General features: G+C 38.3%; 1 protein-coding gene across 7 annotated transcripts in view; it reads right to left on the bottom strand.

Annotated features, from left to right (window-relative positions):
• STAU2 (staufen double-stranded RNA binding protein 2) overlaps positions 1 to 12,263 on the bottom strand; it is a 170,466-nt gene that overhangs the window by 35,991 nt on the left and 122,212 nt on the right. The window contains exon 15 of one of the 7 annotated variants that reach the window (XM_054190271.1): positions 7,131 to 7,482. The exons of the other annotated variants lie outside the window; for them this stretch is intronic. Coding sequence (XP_054046246.1) covers positions 7,336 to 7,482 — 147 coding nt within the window. The 3' untranslated portion in view covers positions 7,131 to 7,335. Of the gene's footprint in view, positions 1 to 7,130; positions 7,483 to 12,263 lie in introns of those variants that run through there. 7 annotated transcript variants of the gene reach the window in all.

Here is a 12,263-nt window from a genome sequence, read left to right as displayed (position 1 = left end):
TTGGGACCGAGAAATCAATTCTGCAAAGTACTAAAAATGCTGAAGATCAGCACTTTGCAGGATACCGCCGATACTCTTTCTGGGACCAGTTAGTTGCTGAGACACCCAAACTGACTTAGTGCTACTGATGTATTTCAAATGTTAAACAGGATCTGCAGACCTGAATACTAATTTATTAAACGATGGTTCCTTCAAGCATCTAGAGAGAAACCCCTTTAAGTCCCTCCTGCAAGAGACCAGTGTTTGTAAGTATACAAAAATTCTTCAAGAAAAGCTGGGGATTAACTTTGTAGGTCAAGGTATATGTGCCATGCAAAACTGTGTTTTATGGGAGACAGTTAAATCTATTGTTTGGGAATGGATTAATTAATTTTATAGAGAAAATATTTAGGAAAAAATAGCCAGGTACGTGTTTGTGGCTTAAGAAGATCTAATGGTACATAAAGGACCTATTTCATAAGGCATATATGGACTACAGCCATTTTACAATGTCTGAGATTATTTAATTATTCAGAACAACTTAATCACCAGTTTTTCCTATTCAGCTGCAATACTTCTGAAACAAGCTAATACATACAGATTAAAGTGGTGTTCCAGATGAGTAACCAGAGGCCAAAAACTTTGTGGTGAAGATCTAGAAAAGGATTAGCAAGAGTAGCTGTGTCAATGGTGGTTGACTTTCAAATACCTGCCCATGGCTTGATTTTTCAGAAAACATTAGCTCAGCTTTGAAAAAGCAGTTTCTCTGATGACTTTTTTTTTAAAGCAAAACATCTACGATCACATGTCACTTGAAAATCTATTCTCTCTTCCTACTAATGCTTTTTGATAACTCTACTTTTTACACTTCTAACTACCGGTAGTGAAACAGTGAACAGAGAGTTTCTAAAACTGAATCTTGTCAGCAAATAAATCATTGGTATGCCACTTACTTAAATAGTTTCACTCTTGGCATGCTAAATTTTCATGCTCTGATAAGATTTTGGCATGATCCTTTAATTATTCTTGCAAAGAACACAAATAATTGAATCATGAAGCACTCAGTTTTCTTGGTATTGTTCCCAATCAAAGGCAATACACTATATGCAAAACATCACTACTGCTATTACAATGTAAATAAGGCAGTAAAGCCCTGATAAAGAGATAAAAAGTAAATCACTACACTGTATAAACTCTGCAAAAACTAAGTGGTCAGCTTCATCATCCCCTGAAAACAGGGAATAATAAAAACTGCTTTAAAATGCCTATATAAAGGCTGAAGAAGTAAGCGGCTTTCCTTACAGAGTTTCTCAAACTCTCTTCTACAGCACAATTGGCTTTGTGTGTGTTTGGGGAAAAGGGGTCCAAAAGCTTCGTGAATTATTCAAGAAATCTAGAAGTATTACAGAGGACGTGCCCCAGAACACTTTGTCCCTGGCTCAGAGCCTCTGCTCAGCAGCACAGACTAAAGGAAAGCATATTCCGAGGCTCTATAGTTGGTGCCCGCTGGCGATTATTTTCTTTGCACAGATCTCCAGCACGCGCGCACTTTCTTCCCGCAGGTGCCAGTGTAGGTGCGGAGGAGCAGTCTTCTCTGCGCTCCTTCTTTGTCACCACGCTCTGCCTTTCCATTCTGATCTCTCTGGACACATGGATTAGGCAGAAAAGGCCAACGCTCCAGGCCACAAACTGCTTTGTTCCTGCCTGTAAGTAGGATGCATACATGGATAATTCTGTGTTGTGAGTGGAAGTCACCACCTGTCTGTTGTTCTGATACCATTGTATAAATTCTGAATGGGGACTAGGGACAGAAACAGATATAAATGCTTAGTGCATCCTCGGAGCCAGCTCTGGGAAGCTCCTTTTTCAGCTACAAATTTATGCAAATTATGCGTCTGAGATACTAACTCTATCTGCTGCCATGCCACCTATCTGCTGCCAGGACAGCCACAGCCCGTGTAAAGGAACTGAGAACTGGGGCTAGCAACCTAATATACAGGTATAGCCTATTTCATAGAGCTTGATTAGACATAGTCCATAAAACTGTAACACTGAAGACTGAAAAACATAGAGGCATTGCCTATGAGAGTGCCCACGCGACCCTGGTACGCTCTTTTGTGTATGTGCAGTATGGCACGATCTTTAAACACACGCTCATTCCATTCCTGCCCAGTGACACTCACAAGACGGGCATATTCAAGAGAGTAGCTTTTTTCCAGACTTGCCCCACCACAAACCCAAAGTTTCATGACAAAGAAAGTGGCAAATTGAAAGGATGCTCTGGTATAAGGGAAAGCAGCAGAGTAGAGCACTGTACCAGGGTTTATAATTCCAGGTTTGTCACCAGGTTTGCTGACTTTTAGCAAGATGCTGAGCATCCTTGTGCCCCATTTCCCTATCTGTAACGTAGGCAGAATGGTATCAACTTTCTTGGTAAGTCTTTTGAGATACACCAGTGAAAAGTGCTATGCAATAAGCAGGTCTCTCTTTTGAAAGGCGGGAGTTACGCACCTCGTACAACCCTCCCTTGTCAGTGGAAAGACTGAAAAAACTCCACACCTTTCAGTTTAAACAAATCTAAACATTCCTAGTCCTTGGATCGCACCTGGAACTATTTATTACCAAGATCTGATCCTGTGATGGGATTAGTTCAGCCTCAGTGTTACAGTAACTCCACTGTGGTTTCCCTCTTGTAACGGGGAATAAATATACATACTTCTGGAGTTATGTTTCATATTAGATGGTGAGCATATTTGTATGAGCCCTCATTTTCCCATTCAGCTTCAGAGGATCCCATTACAGAGTTTTGTATGGTTATTTTCTGCTTCTGCATTGGGTCAAGCTTTCCCGAGGGTACACTTCTAATTCATGGTCTTCTACATTATTATTACCCTTTTGACCTAAATGATTAGCCAAAGTTTGAGGCCCTGAGGGCTGTTTCTATTAGGACGAGAAAATTATGAAGTCAAGCATCATTTAGGCACATCTACTTAAAAAAAACCACCTCCAAAGTCACCCACCCCCAACTTCACTCTTGTTTCCTTGAACGCAGGAGATAGATAGATAGATACACAACAACAAAAAATCTTTGCCATCCCTTCTTGAAGCCTTTTCAGCCAGCACTCAGACCTTTGTGGGACTGTCAAAGTGCTTATCTAATTTGTTTTCACTTTCTTTTCCTCCTTTGAGTCTTTTGTTACACTTTTTCTCCTGCTCTATCTGCTTTTCTTTCTTTATCTTTTGTCTTTGTCTTTCGGATATACCCAATTTCCATAGAGATTAATTTAATATCCAGTCATACCTGTCTTCTACCTAGTCCAAATGCTTGAGTGTCCCCACATATGCTTTTGTTTCAGGAGGTGAAATGTGCCTGAGATCAGGGTGGAGGCTGCTATTGTTTGAACTGCTGTTCCTTGAAGGAAGGACGCAACATTCACCAAGTTCCACAGAATTTCACCCAAAGACACATGCCAAAAGTCTGCATTTTTAGAATGCTGTGGAGACCCTTCTGGTTTGCCTGCGTACCCCACTCAGCTGGCTCCAGAGTCTGCAGCCAAACCAACACTTCTGCTGGTTGCGCCGGCGGTGTAAGCGGAGGAAGCAGCCCTGTCCTCCCCCAGCCTCATCTCCCTCACCGCTTGCAGGACAAACAGCTGCAACAGCTCAAAGGAAAGCGTGGTAGAGGGTCAGGAATGAGAAGCCAAGAGTGGGGGGAAGGCAGGACAGTGCTTTTGGCATTGGTGTCAGCACACCTGGCTTGACGTATTCATCAAACTAGCCTCATCCATTGAAAGCTCCCTAAGCCTCGGAGTGCAAGCCTTGTAGACGCCAGTAGCTGCCAGTTCTAATCTGAGAATTTGGGTAGAAACGATCCAAATTCTATATCACTTTATGGAAAAGCAGTGTGTTTTTAAATTATGCCATTATGAGCATAAAGGTTCTCAACACTTTCTACCTGACATATTTAAATATCTATGCAAATGAATGAGAGAACATAACAGGAAACACGCTCATGGTGAACTCTACCTTGATCCTGCACCAACACAAGGGGTTTACGGTATTTCATAGCCTTAGCAGCCGGAACACACAAAAATTTTAAGAATGTAGGAACCTCCAAAAGACTGCTATGAAAGAGGAGTACAATTTAAAGAGTGACTTGCCCAATGTTAACGGTGGCCTTTGTGGCAAAGCACCCTTGTGCCCACATTCGCATCTCCCCGCCCATCTGATCACAGTGCTTTCCTCACAACGGGAGTCCAACTATTCTCTTCAAAGGGGAAAACCCTGTGTGAGTAAGCTGTAAAAATAGCTAGAGAGAAGCACATCAGAGAATGCCCTGCTATTATTTCCTCTTGCAGACGCATGTTTTCAAGTAAATCTCTGGCATCAATTCTTGAGGTAACACACACAGCATTCTCTAAACTACTTCAGCAGTTGTGCTATACCTATAACCCCAATCTGTAACACAAATACGAAAGCGGAAAAAGCGTGCATAAAATCTATATTACCACATTAATCTCAAAAGGACATTTGGCTAATATAAAATTCAGCATCATCTTCATTGATGGTTCAGGGAAATAAAGTTGTAATAAATTGCTGCAAGGCAAAGTACTAATGATTGAATGAGGCTATGCAATTAAGATGTAACTTTTTAAATCACCTTTGAGGTTAAACGTAGAAGAATTATGAGTAAAAGGGCAATTAAATGCCAGACTTTTCAATCTAAGGTCTCCTCATCAAAGATTCAGTTACCTAAATTGTTTTTCACTATTTCAGAGGAAGAGCTGGGTGTAACAATATTTCATCCCCCACAAGAGGAAGTAAAGAATACTCTTTCAAACAAAAGCATTACCAGGCTATCAAAATCTTTACAAAGAAAAATAAACTAATCAAGATTGATCTACAAGGGCTCTCAAGTTCCCGAATTCCTAAATGTTAACATTAGGTTATAAAAGGGAAAAGAAGTGTAAATAAAATGTAGCCATTATCATCTTCATATCACAACCTCAGGTAATATATATCTTAATGGAACATGATGCTTGATGTTGCATGAACAGTGTCCTTGTTATTTCTATAATCTGTAACTTTTTATATAAATCTACATGTTGTGTTTAAAAATACTTTCCTTCTGAAATCTTTTAAGATTTATTCTTGAGGAGAAACATGGATCCACTTATGCTCTGATCCTGCAGACCCCTACGAATCTGACTGACTTTAGTGTATATAACATCTCTATTGAGTAAAGCTATTCAAACTGAAGTGTTTTCAAGACCGTGAAGCCAATTTAAATTTTCTTCAAGGGACACGTGAAAAATCTAATACTTACTGACTTAAAAATTAAACTAGCTGCAAGCTACAGTTGTGCATGAAAATTATAAAAATATGCTTTGCATAGTATTTAAAATGGTAACCTTTTTTCTGCATTTCCTTTCTCTTTCCAAGAGACAATGTGCTAGTACATTGGCATAAATCAAGATCAGAATTTTGTATTGTCATATCATATTCCATCCAAAGTTTCCAGGGCACGTTAAGATGCAGCTATTTAATAACCTCACTTGTTTCGTGAGGTTTTGTGCCTCTACTTCTAGCAGAAAAAAAATGGGGGGAAGGGAATATAAGGAAAAAGGAATATAAGAAAACAGGTTTTCCACCCAAGATGAGTAATATTTCAGTCACTGAGCTGTAAGATTTACACCACTATATCGGCACCATATAAACAAATAAAGGCCACATGCAATCTTCCCTCAGGCAGAATGAAGAAGGGAGAAATGAAAGAAAGAAAGAAAGAAAGAAAGAAAGAAAGAAAGAAAGAAAGAAAGAAAGAAAGAAAGAAAGAAAGAAAGAAAGAAAGAAAAGAAAGAAAGAGAAGAAAAAAAAGAAAGAAAAGAAAAGAAAAGAAAAGAAAAGAAAAGAAAAGAAAAGAAAAGAAAAGAAAAGAAAAGAAAAGAAAAGAAAAGAAAAGAAAAGAAAAGAAAAGAGAAAGAAAGAAAGAAAGGAAGAAAGGAAGAAAGGAAGAAAGGAAGAAAGGAAGAAAGGAAGAAAGGAAGGAAGAAAGGAAGGAAGAAAGGAAGAAAGAAGGAAAGAAAGAAGGAAAGAAAGAAGGAAAGAAAGAAAGAGAGAAAGAAAGAGAGAAAGAAAGAGAGAAAGAAAGAAAGAAAGAAAGAAAGAAAGAAAGAAAGAAAGAAAGAAAGAAAGAAAGAAAGAAAGAAAGAAAGAAAGAAAGAAAGAAAGAAAGAAAGAAAGGAAAGAAAGAGACATTTGACAGATGCTAGTCACATCACTTAGTGCTTGTCTGGAAAGACCTCAGAAGGCATATCTATTCCAAAATAACTAAATAAATTCAAAATTCACACCAGTTTGTTGCAAGAACTCAGGTTTTATTTTAAACTAGGAATGTGCTATTTTGCTCTGACTTAAAATAGCCACGCACAGCCCTCCTTTAAAAAAAATACCACACTGAAACATGTTCCCTTAAGATACACAAGACAAAACTGATTCTTTTAGTGACTGAAGTTAAACCAAAACATCTCTAATTAAAAACTTCATTCCGGAGGGGATAAGAGAGAAGTTTAGGAAGATGGGAGAAAAAGAAGTATTTTAACATGTGGTGCTTTTTACGTTGTGCAAAGCGTATACCTTTGTCTTCTCTTCATTTACACCATCAACCCTGTAGCAACTGTTGCACCCGCGCTGTATGAGTTTAATTGCTTTAAAACAAGTAACGTTACTTACTGCTGCCATTTGCATCAGAATAAAAATTCAGTTCTCTGATTTGCAAGAAACTTAAAAAGCCTCCTCACAGGGCGGTTTACAGCGGCCTTTCCAGCTTACCATTTCTGACATACGTAGGCAGCTTTCCTGACACATGGCAAAGAGTGCAAATTACTTGAGTATTCAGCACCATAAAACACAGTCACTGATATAAAAGCTGAAAATGTGCATACCAGCTTTTTATTGTGCGTTTACAGCCCAACTGAAGTTTATGAACAAAGTTTCATTAAAAGTTGAATTATTACATATTGGGCACGCTGGCATTATATTAGCGGTAAACTAAAAACCAGAGTCAACCGCATTTCTACTTGCTGGCTGCAACTGAGCTTCTCCGCGTACATCTGTAATTTTTAAAAATTCCTCCTGCTTCTACAACAAACCTTCTGCTAATTTTCTTCAATTTTCTGCTCCACTAACTTAAAAGTCATTTCCTTAAGAAAACAGATGACAGACAACCTGAGTGACTGATTATATTGTGCCATCACTTTGTTTTTTCTGGGAGGCCTTGGTTTAAGAGGATGGATGTTAGTGTAAATGACAGAAAGGGGAGCTTCGCATAGGATTTCACTTCTGTTCAAAGACAAGCTAATGCAACCTCGCTGAGGTGCAATCAACTTGACAAATGGATGCTGTGCAGCCCTGTGCCTCCCACTGAAACCCGAGAGTCTGATTTACACAATATTCCCCCTGTAAACGGAGGGAAGCCCAAATTCCAATCAGACTTAACGCTGCTGGGCTGTATAATGGGTTGATCTGATAATTCCTCCCATATAATGAAATCCGATAATAGTGGGAAAAAATACATCAGAGAGAATGGAATACATTAATGAACTTGTAAAAATACACTTAAGTCTTAACAGATTTAATAAACAGAGGAGGGACGGCTCAAACCGGGAGTCTTCATATGTGGTCAGCAGTTCTCGGGTTTAACAATGAAGCTGACTGAAAATACAGTTTCTATTTACAATTGACTACATTCACCACACCTTTTTTCAGATGGCCAGGAAAAGAAAAAAAAGCATTTAAATATCAAAGTAAGCTTTGTAATATGTTTACATGTCTTGCCTTGTTCTGTTTCCCCTTCAAACTAAACTAACTCTATGATACAAGCTGTTTTCTCAGGGAAATGTGAGTCAGATAGAAATGTTTTCCTACCCGAGAAACAGCGTTTCATTTACTAACTGGAAAAAATAGGAAACATTTGCTTTTAGACTTTTAAGATTTTTTTGGAATTGAAAAACAAAGACAATTCCATTTCAAAACGCCTTTCACACAAGTTCAACAGCTGGCACAAAAATTAACTGAATGTTTACGCTGGAAAAATGTCACAGAAATGTCTATTAAATCAGTATTTTTTGTGTACCATAATAAACTACTCTGATTGTCATTGTTCTCTACAAATAAACATTTTGCCTTAGCAGCTACAATTGCGACCAGAAGCTGTTCTCACACATATACGAGTTGAGTAGTGCAGGATTTTATTTACTTTGCTGTTGTCACAAATAAAAGAAAAAAAGAAAAAAACTTATGCAAACATTTCATGCTGAAGTGAATGGATTTCAACAGCTGCTGATTTGGTGACATCGAGAACCCCAGTGGAGATGTCCTGCTGAATTAACGTCTTGGAAATGTTAAAAAGAAACTTCAAACAGCCCTTGTTTAGCAGGCGGTCGAGGCTCGCTCTCGGTGGGGATCATGTGAAGACTAGCAGAGCAGTCACTCAGTCATGAATCAGACTTGTCAATAGTTGCCCGTTTTCTCAACAGGTGTCTCAATCACACGCCACAGTCCTTCCCCCCATAGGCTTCTGTTCAACAGAAATCGCGATTGCACAGGACACTGGTTTCGCTTGCATGAGACATGTATCGATTTCTTAATAACCAGCTCCCTCCTCCAGTCTCTACTGGACTTTTTACTGGGTATAGACGCGTCTCTCTTGCCTATGTGAGCTAGCAGGGAAAGTATGAGAACTGTAACACGGGAGCGGGGAAGCATTTAATCCTTTGTTATTGCTGCAGATAAGCACAGCAAACACCAAACAATCATCCGCTGTTTTGTCAAATAAGTATGAAATGCTATTATATCGAGGTACCCTCCGGGAATCATTACACAGTAATCACTTGGTACAGAAAAAGGCATCACTGACATAAAAGATCTAACTGTAAATAAAAATGTAGGGAAATGTTTCATATTAACTAAATAAAAAAGTTTGAATTAAAGCCCCAGGAAGCCATTTTCAAAAACATTTTTTTTATAACTAACTTGAGGTTTTACAGCATTTTTGTAATTAAATTAATTTGTTAAGTTTTTAAAATTATGACTCATACGTGCATGTACCTACAAAAGTAAGTTAAGTCCTATAGACCCCAGCTGTCAGAATCCTGAAGCATTCACAGAAAACTTTAAATTACATACAGGTTTTACCCTATTAAAAAGTGTTTATCTCTGTGCTTACAGCTATGCTCTTGGAGCCACATCAGTGTCAAGCAAGACAACAAAAAGATTTAGAGAAATTTTTCTTGGCTTTTCTGACAAAAAGCAACCAACCAGTAAATATTCTACAACACTTACTAAGTTTGAACAAATTATATCATTTATGATGTCAATTAGAATCAACTTTACATCACCAAACTACTCTGGGCTTCCTGTTGTTGCCTTTGTTTTCTCATTTTACCTATTATATGTACACAAAATACTGATGGTCTGAAGTAATCTTTTGTATTTTCAGGCCAGTCTCTTCCTGTATCAGTGGAAGAAGTACCATTGTAAAATAATGTGGGCAGGTTAGTATCAGGGTATTTCACTTCTATAGTAACAGCTCCTGTAGAAACTACAGCTTCTGCATGACTTGCAAATTAAACATAAAAGGAGATTTACCAAAAAATGTATCAGCTTTATGCAACATTTCGAGAACGTAAGCCCCTTCGTTATCAGACTTTATAAAAAAGTTCCCCAAGGAAGATAAACTCTCTAAATGTAGCATACGATTTAATAATGCCCAAATATGTTGGAAAGTCATGTCAACTGAAGTTAGACAGTAAAACCGGTGCAGTTTGACCATTCCAGCTGTATGTCAAAATTCTTCCACATTGTTGGATAACATGAAAGTGCAGCACCAGTTCCTGTCACCCTCAATTTAAAAACTTTTGATATACTACCTCTGAGCATGGAGTTGTTTAAATACTATCTCTAACATCAGTAAACTGCATGTACCACCTGCACCGTGACTTGAATTACTGAAACACAACACTACACAATTAAAGAGATCATCTCAGATTTCAGCAGAAAAAAACATTGTACTGAAGAAATTTATATCAAAAGAAAATATTTTAAATATATTTCAAATGTGAAATATAATTTGATTGTGCATTTGATGTATACACAGATTATTAATTTATGCAGGATACACCATAGTGACAAGTTGTTTTAAGTCTGTTGATAGATGCATAGAGCCTGGGCCAGATCTTGAAAATGCTAGGGAACTGAGTGACTTTATGTACAAGTAATCCCTGTGAATTAATTTTAACTACTCGCGCAAGTGCTTTGTAATTTGACATATCAGTTTTTGTAATTTCTGTAAGAAGGAACATAAAATATATAGATTACTTCCTACGTTGTACAGACAGCATGTCAGCATATTTTTTTTGCTTTGAGGTAATTTGTAAGAATTTTGTTCCTACTCAGAACCGTAATTCTATTTTATTCAACATTGTATAAGTATTTTGACATAAAACTGGATGAATCAATTGGTTTCGACAGGACTGCTCAGATGTACGCTGCTTCCTGTGTATTTGTAGACAGACGACTTGCATTTTTTAAGATTGATTTTCTCTGTAACTTTTGACACTATGTAAGGATATTACGCAGAGAACATGCCAGAACACAAATACATTCTCAGCAAATGCAACCTTTAATGACATTTACTTACGAAAGTCGCCGGGCACTGATTGATTGATTCTGAACAGGAGCCCAGCCTCACACAGACCACATTCATCAAAAGCATCCTAATCATACCAGCATATTAACATTTTGAACTTTACTCCCAGTACTCAAGGAATGCAACTCATGAAATAATGAAATTTAGGGGAAATTGAATCTTGTTTTCAATATGTAAAGACCTACTTTCAACACAGATAATGCATTCTTGCTGCATTCTCTGCTTTCTCCCCAGCCAAGGGCAAGAACTGATAAAAAAGCAGCTGTTTTGGGGAAAACCCCTAATGTTGACATGTAATCATTGTAAAAATGGGACTTTCAGCAGGTCATCTGCAGTGATGCAAGTTCCATCTCATTCAGATGCAGCTCTTTTATTCCAGAAAAAAGGACACAATTAAAAAATGGAAGAAAGTACACTAGCAAAAGTAATGCAAAGGCTACAACAGCAAACCCTTAGGCACGTAGTCAGAATGATATCAAGAAACAAGAAAGCGTTATTACCAGTACAGATAGCATTGGTATTCTTGAATTGACCATGCTTAGCTCTAAGCTCCAAAGTTTAAAAGGATATACTGACAGATTAGATGGTTCTGAAAAAGAGTCAGAAGAATAAGGTATGTAAAATCTTCCCTGTATTTCAAGACTAAAGAAGCTTAAGTTACTCTACTTATGAGAGAAGGTGTGGGTAACTTAACAGTGGACCTGCAGTACCTACAAGGAGAGAGATTTGCAGGGAGATGTCTCAAAAGTAACAAAACCAAAAGATCTTGTGAAAGGTAGGGGAAGGTCAGACAAGAAGGCAGGCACACAACTTCTCGCTGACTACAATAGGGTAAGAGTGATATTGAGCCTTTTCTTTCTTCTGCCAGACAAGGAACGTAACGGAAACTTCAGCTGCAAACTCTGAAACATTGTCTTTAGCAAGTTTCCAGCACCAATGCGCTACACCAGCATGTCCGTTTCAAGATCTGAAAGGACTTTTCTGACTTCTTCGTATAATAAAAACCAAAGCATGTCACCTGGTTATACCATTCTTATCTGGGAACTTGGCTTGCTTAGCTTCTGGTTTCTACTTGAAATGGAGAATGTGATCGGGAATGCAGAAGCACATAGCATACGCCCTAGAGTCTTGTTCCATCTGATAAAGACCATCCCTGTCAAAATTGCACTCCTTTTCAAACCATCAGTCAAATACCAGTCTTTGATACTCCGGGCTGCCGCTCTCTCAATTGTGAAATGATTTGTGATCTGGAACAAGGTTTTAGAAGGGAGATCTAAGAGAGAAGTAAGAGGCATTACCCAAAAGGAGGCCTGTGAGACACTGGTGGCTCTTTAAGACACAAGCCAGCACACATATCTGTTCTCAGGACAAGGGCCATGAATTCCTGTGATTCCAACAATGAGCCTTCACTTTTCTATACTTCCCTCCACTTCTTTTTCTAAAACCATGAACAAAACTTTCCCTTTCAGCTACTTTTGGCCAGCAGGAGGCAATGGGCATGCAAGTGCTAGCTACAATGACTTGTAAAAGAAAATAGCACAAAAGGGAGTTCAAAATACAAATTATTCATTCAACT

The sequence above is a fragment of the Rissa tridactyla genome, chromosome 2, assembly GCF_028500815.1.
Source record: "Rissa tridactyla isolate bRisTri1 chromosome 2, bRisTri1.patW.cur.20221130, whole genome shotgun sequence".
Lineage (NCBI taxonomy): Eukaryota > Metazoa > Chordata > Aves > Charadriiformes > Laridae > Rissa > Rissa tridactyla.
This window is presented reverse-complemented; position numbering and strand designations above follow the sequence as displayed.